Source organism: Aplidium turbinatum, chromosome 9 (genome assembly GCF_918807975.1).
Source record: "Aplidium turbinatum chromosome 9, kaAplTurb1.1, whole genome shotgun sequence".
NCBI lineage: Eukaryota > Metazoa > Chordata > Ascidiacea > Aplousobranchia > Polyclinidae > Aplidium > Aplidium turbinatum.
Genome location: NC_137480.1, coordinates 11,177,862 through 11,183,430, shown reverse-complemented (window position 1 = coordinate 11,183,430; position 5,569 = coordinate 11,177,862). Strand labels below are relative to the sequence as shown.

The 5,569-nt window shown below is 37.3% G+C and overlaps 1 protein-coding gene across 1 annotated transcript; it reads right to left on the bottom strand.

The window, feature by feature from the left end:
• Window positions 1-328: 328 nt before the first annotated feature.
• LOC145777210 (uncharacterized) lies at window positions 329-5,369 on the bottom strand. The gene is made up of 4 exons (XM_082588534.1): window positions 3,930-5,369; window positions 2,925-3,253; window positions 2,231-2,365; window positions 329-1,846 (listed from the first exon to the last, which is right to left on the bottom strand). The coding sequence occupies exons 1-4, from the start codon at window positions 5,303-5,305 to the stop codon at window positions 807-809; spliced, it is 2,880 nt and encodes a 959-aa protein (XP_082444660.1). The 5' UTR covers window positions 5,306-5,369; the 3' UTR covers window positions 329-806.
• Between the last annotated feature and the right edge of the window lie 200 nt (window positions 5,370-5,569).

Below are 5,569 nucleotides of genomic sequence, written 5' to 3'. Positions count from 1 at the left end.
TTTACTTAATCTGTTATCTTTCGCAATTACTTTTACTCGGGATGGATTGGTCGACTGGTCGTATTGCGAGTAGGCTACGTATGAGACAACGCTTTACAACATGAATAATAATACATTTCCATAGAGCATTATGAACCCTGCCTACAAGTTGCAAGCATAATGGTGCGACTTTGCTCGTTATTAAACCTAGTCGGGGTTTTGATGGAAAACTAAGTTAGGCTACTCTTCACTCAAGCCTACCACCCGCTTGAATATAGACTACGGTATATTTTTTACTGATGTTTAGTGTACCGGTAGTTATTATTTAACTCACTAAAAGTGAACTCAGTTATGTTCGCAAACTTGAATAATTTATTGATAAAGCTTTCGCCGCCGCAAACCTGGACTAACAACAAATAAGTGCCGAACACGCGCATTAAAAAACATTATGTTTTTCTGTTCAATACAACATTTTGTGTGAAAAGCATTGCCCTACATGCCAAGCTGATACAATCTGCAGACTTTACTAGGAATAGCACCTAAATGAACGGGCGCCACAGTGCTCCGCACCTAAATATCCAGACGCCACAGACCACAGTGTGCGCGCCTATTTGACTGGCGCCTAACTGTCTGCGCCTAAAAGACTTGCTCTCATGAAAAGCGCGTAAAGCAAAACGCGGGACACTGGCAAGGGCGAATTCCCACACAAAATTAAGAGTGCAACGGTGCGGTTCCAATACATTACAACTAGTACCGGTAAAATAACCATAGACGTAGCAGGGGGGCTAAAGGGTCCGTGGCTTTCCTAAATTTCTAATTAATGTAAGTCATGATGCAGTTTTTGTACCACTGCCACTGGTAAGTTTTCGTACTTTCCGGGCCGTTTTCTCTGGTTCCTCACGTCCAGGTGCATTAAAACGTTTCAACTCATTTTTAGCAAAACAATTAAATGCTGTTTGAAGAATAAGTTCGAAATTTGAGTGGCCTGCAGAACACATCTGTTTGAATGCACCTCTGTAAACGTTCGACGCCTCCACTATCTTTTTCAGGGCTCGTATAAACACGGAGCGCTGGTTTGGTGCAGTCCACAACTTCTCTTTTGCATTATAATCAGATATCACTGCACTGTAATAGTGAACAGCCAATGTTGTTGCAGAAAAACAAAATTCTGTTGGGACAGACAGACCACCTCGATTGGCAATTTCAAACAATTTCACATGCTCTTCAGATTCACATGTTGGGGCTGGGCAGTCATCACTTTTTACCAACAGAACTTTACAGGGCGAACACCGTCGTCTTCGGGATATACTTCTTGCAATGTAGCCACTCACAAAATATGCCACATTTGCATCTGTCTCCGACAAATCATCAAGTGTTACCTCTGAGAAAAACCTTTCGAGCCAAGAAACAATGGAGCTGTCTGCATTAATAAGCTTTCCACTTCCCAGAGAAATAGAGTCAAGCGAACATAATTTGGATGCAGCCAGTATGCCATGTTGTTGAAGCAAACTCAACTTGCGTATTTTCTTTTCTGCCTCAAGCAGTTGCTTTATGGACATAAAAAAGTTTCCTCCACTAACCTGGCGGTACCACCCGAAACGGCCTTCGATTGGATCAGAGGTAAATTTTCCCGGTAACACATACTTCAATCCAATCCTGTCGTGCAAGTATTGAGCAAGTTCAGGCATTGCAGACATGGTTTGAATGCATGCTAGGAATGTTTGGTCTGTAAGCCCAGAAGTGCCGGATTGCTGCCATTTCACTAAAATATCCTTTGCTGACTTAAGAAAGCGTAAATTTGCAGGTTTTTCTTCTTCCGTTGAAGTGAACTTCATTGGCATGCACATGTCATCATTTTTTGCCATGCCTGAAATATATATATAAAAGTTGTTAAAAATAGTGAAGGCTGGTTAGAGTTCTAAAGTAAAGGTTCCCTGTATACCAAGTGCAAGGCCGTGTGCATTTTTGCATCTTTTAGTCTCAAAATTCAAAACATAATCAGATTGATTTTTCAATGAGCTTCTAAACTTACTCTGTAAGTAACAACTAGGTCATTTGTACAAAAAAGTAATAAAATTCTAGGAAAAAATCCAAATGTTTTACTTCAATTGCAAAAAATCTTTGTGCAGCTTTCTAAAAAGTTGTGCATAAACTGTACAGAAAATATGCCCAGAGAAAACTAGTAACCTGTGCCGACGTGCCGTAACGACTGGCTATATTTAAAAATATTAATCACACTTGGAAAATATACCTTTGAATGGTGTTTTGACAGACATCACCTTCCAAACATTGCAGATGAATTGGAGAAATTTGGCAGTTTCCTTAAAGCCCGGATTGGTGTCAGCATACATAAGAAGTCCATTTACGGTGGATTCACTAAACACACCTGCAAGTGAAAAACCAAAATTATATATATATATATCAATTGCAACTGCTGCAATCAATTTCTGGATTATATATATATGATACAATAAATCAAATATAGTTATTATTATTTGAAGCCTTTACAAATTGTTTCACCTATCGGATCATCAGAAGGTCTTATTCAAATAGAATCTATTTGAATAAGACCTTCTGATGATCCGATAGGTGAAACAATTTGTAAAGGCTTCAAATAATAATAACTATATTTGATTTAATTCGCTCTGCTTTGCCTTTTTGCTTGGCATTGAGCACTTTTTGTAGTATTAATAGTTTTCATTGTTTTATGATACAATAAATATATAATGTAATTTTCTTATACAAACTAAAACAAGTTAGATGACTAAATAATGTGAAAATGTAGCCTGGATAGGGTTGAAGAATCAACTGAAGATCCCGTGACCATTTTCTGGGGGAGAGGGAAGTTAAGTTTGAGTCAACCTTTGTAGGGGCGATCATCATCACTCCAAAGGACCGGGGAGGATCTTCATTTGAGCCCTGCTTACAAAAGCTACTGTACTTACTTAAAGCGTGTAGAGGTGAGGTGCGGGCAATATTGCTTGGGTTAAGTGATGCCTTCTTCAGTGCAAATGCTACTTTCAGAGGTTTATGCTCTTCAAGAGTGTACAAGCGCTTTATATGTGCAAATTCAGCTGTGCATTGCTCTCCCAAAATATGTTCAGCACCAGAAATATGAGGAATGTGGAATCGCTTCTTATTCACAAAATTGTTAAAAATGTTTTTAAAGTTGTGGGTGAAGTCAAACAAGAGAAATAAACGCTCTCCATTCCTTGAAGGGTGTGCAATGCTGTTTGAGAGCTTATTGCTTCCACATAAATCCATAAACAACTTCCTGAAAATGCATAACCCATTATAAATCACACATAAATTTTAGCATGTAATATTAAACCAGTTTCATTCAATAGACAAGATGTTTCAAAAAACGTGACACCACTTCTTTCAATCGAGGTTGTTTCAGTTTTGTCAGCCAAAAAAAAAAACTGGCGAAAAACAGTTTGCAATAAACTTGTAACTTTTCTCCATATTGGGACTTTAGTGCAGAAATTGTTTGTATAAAAACTATTACATTTTAACCATTTGCAGTCCAATTTTTTTGCAAAAAATTTTCAGATATCATAAAACCGGTTGGACTTTGATTGAATGTGAAAACAATAGCCTAATGCTTTAGCATGTTATTATAAAATGATAATCAAGGTTTAACAACAATTCTGAACAGCATTTCTTCTATTTTCACATTTTTAAAAATTCTGTTTTATGGACGGGTTGTGAAAAACAATATTGAAATAGGATTAAAATATAATACGTGACAGGGTGTTTAAAAAAATCTGACACCATTTACCTTTGAAATGTATTGAAATCATTGTTGTAAAAAAACCCATAAACATAGGATTTTTCACAACCTTGATTTTAATACATATTAAAGGTTAATGGTGTTAAATTTTTGAAACACCCTGTAATCCTATTAAATTTGCTATAGATAGTTGTCATCAAGCATATTATAAGCTTACCTATTGCACACATGATTGTCAACAGATATAGCAACAACAAAGAAAATTTCATCTAGAGATTGCATCACTTTGTTAAAGAAGGTTCGAAGCAGCTGTGTACTTATCTTTTCAATTGGCACCAGGCACACAACATCTTTATATTTTTTACATACTGATTGCACCATAAATGTCAACACGGTTTTCGCTCGTTGGCCTTCCTCTGTTAATCCAATGAAAGCGCCATTGCAATATTCAACCCTTTGTGCAGTGTATACCTCATCAATAAGCAAGGTTACCATTTTTTCTCCTTCAGATAAGTCGACAGTTCGTTGCTTCAGGTATTGCAAATCTATAGATTTAGTCTCTACATTACAATCACTCGAAACTTGCTGAAGTCTTCTGACTGATGGCAGTATAAAAAACTCACTAAGCTTTTTGTATAGTGAGTTGCTAGTGAGCTGCCACAGAAACGACATGGTTAGTAACCTGGGTGAATACCGTCGGCCATTTTTATCTATGTACAACAACTGAAGTTGCTCGGACACAAATTGAATTAGGGGTAAACCTTCATCTTGGCTTTCGTTTTCTTCCAGGTTTGCTTTGCATTGCTCAAGGGCTGCAACAGCCGACTTGGCAAAAGTCTTACTATTGTTACCACTTGGTGATTCTATAAGGTTTTTGCAGAATGCCAGAATATTGCAAAGCTCTGATACTTTGCTTAATGAATCGGAGCTCATCAGATGCTGAAATGTTTCTTGTGGCACAGAAATAGAACATACAAATGCATGCACATCTAAAGTTTCCCCTACCACCAAAGATGCCATTAACTGAGGAGAAATGTGGCTGCCATTGTTATATGTTATAAAGTGGAATTCCAAAGAAGATTCTTTTAACAATTTGATATATCCAGAAGGAATAACCACTTCATTGAGTTTATCTTTTAAAGAACCCAAATCACAACAAGAGTCTTGCAACAGAAATTCTTCATTTTGATCTTGAAGTTTAGCTTTGTCTTTTTTCAGTCTTTCTGTGGCAGTTGCAGCAGAAGTTGAGCGCTTTACTGGAGCCGGTTTTGTCAGATAGTGAGGCAGGCCAGCAAAAATGCGAGGCACAGCTGATGGCTTCAACCGTGGCTGATTAAGTTTCGCAGACTCTCTGCGTTGTTGGCGATCTAAGTGGCTATCGATTGATGTTGTTTCAAAATCATCTCCGTAGAAATGCTTACCACAAATTCTTGTGTGTGGTGTCACAGTTAAATTTTCCCTGGATATAGCTCTAATCCAAGCCTTACGCAATTCAGGATCTGCTGGAAATCGAAACATTGAAACTTTTTCCCCAGTTCTTTTAAACGCACGATTACCAACTTTGCACCCTGGAGCACAACAATAGTATCCCATATTGCATAAAAAATCTTATAATACTGGAGCAGAATTTCACCTTGAACTGTAATATTGTACAAGTAGAAAAGCTATAAATAAACAGAATTACTGGTTTAGGGAGTTACCGTACCGTACAATAGGGTAAGCAAAATTGTAATGTTGCAAAATTGTATGTTTTGGTTAATAAATAGCATTAATAATTTCTATTCTACAGCACATAACATAAATGTCTTTTGCAAAGAATGCAACCTATTTCGTCCCTGAACAATTCGTACTCTGATT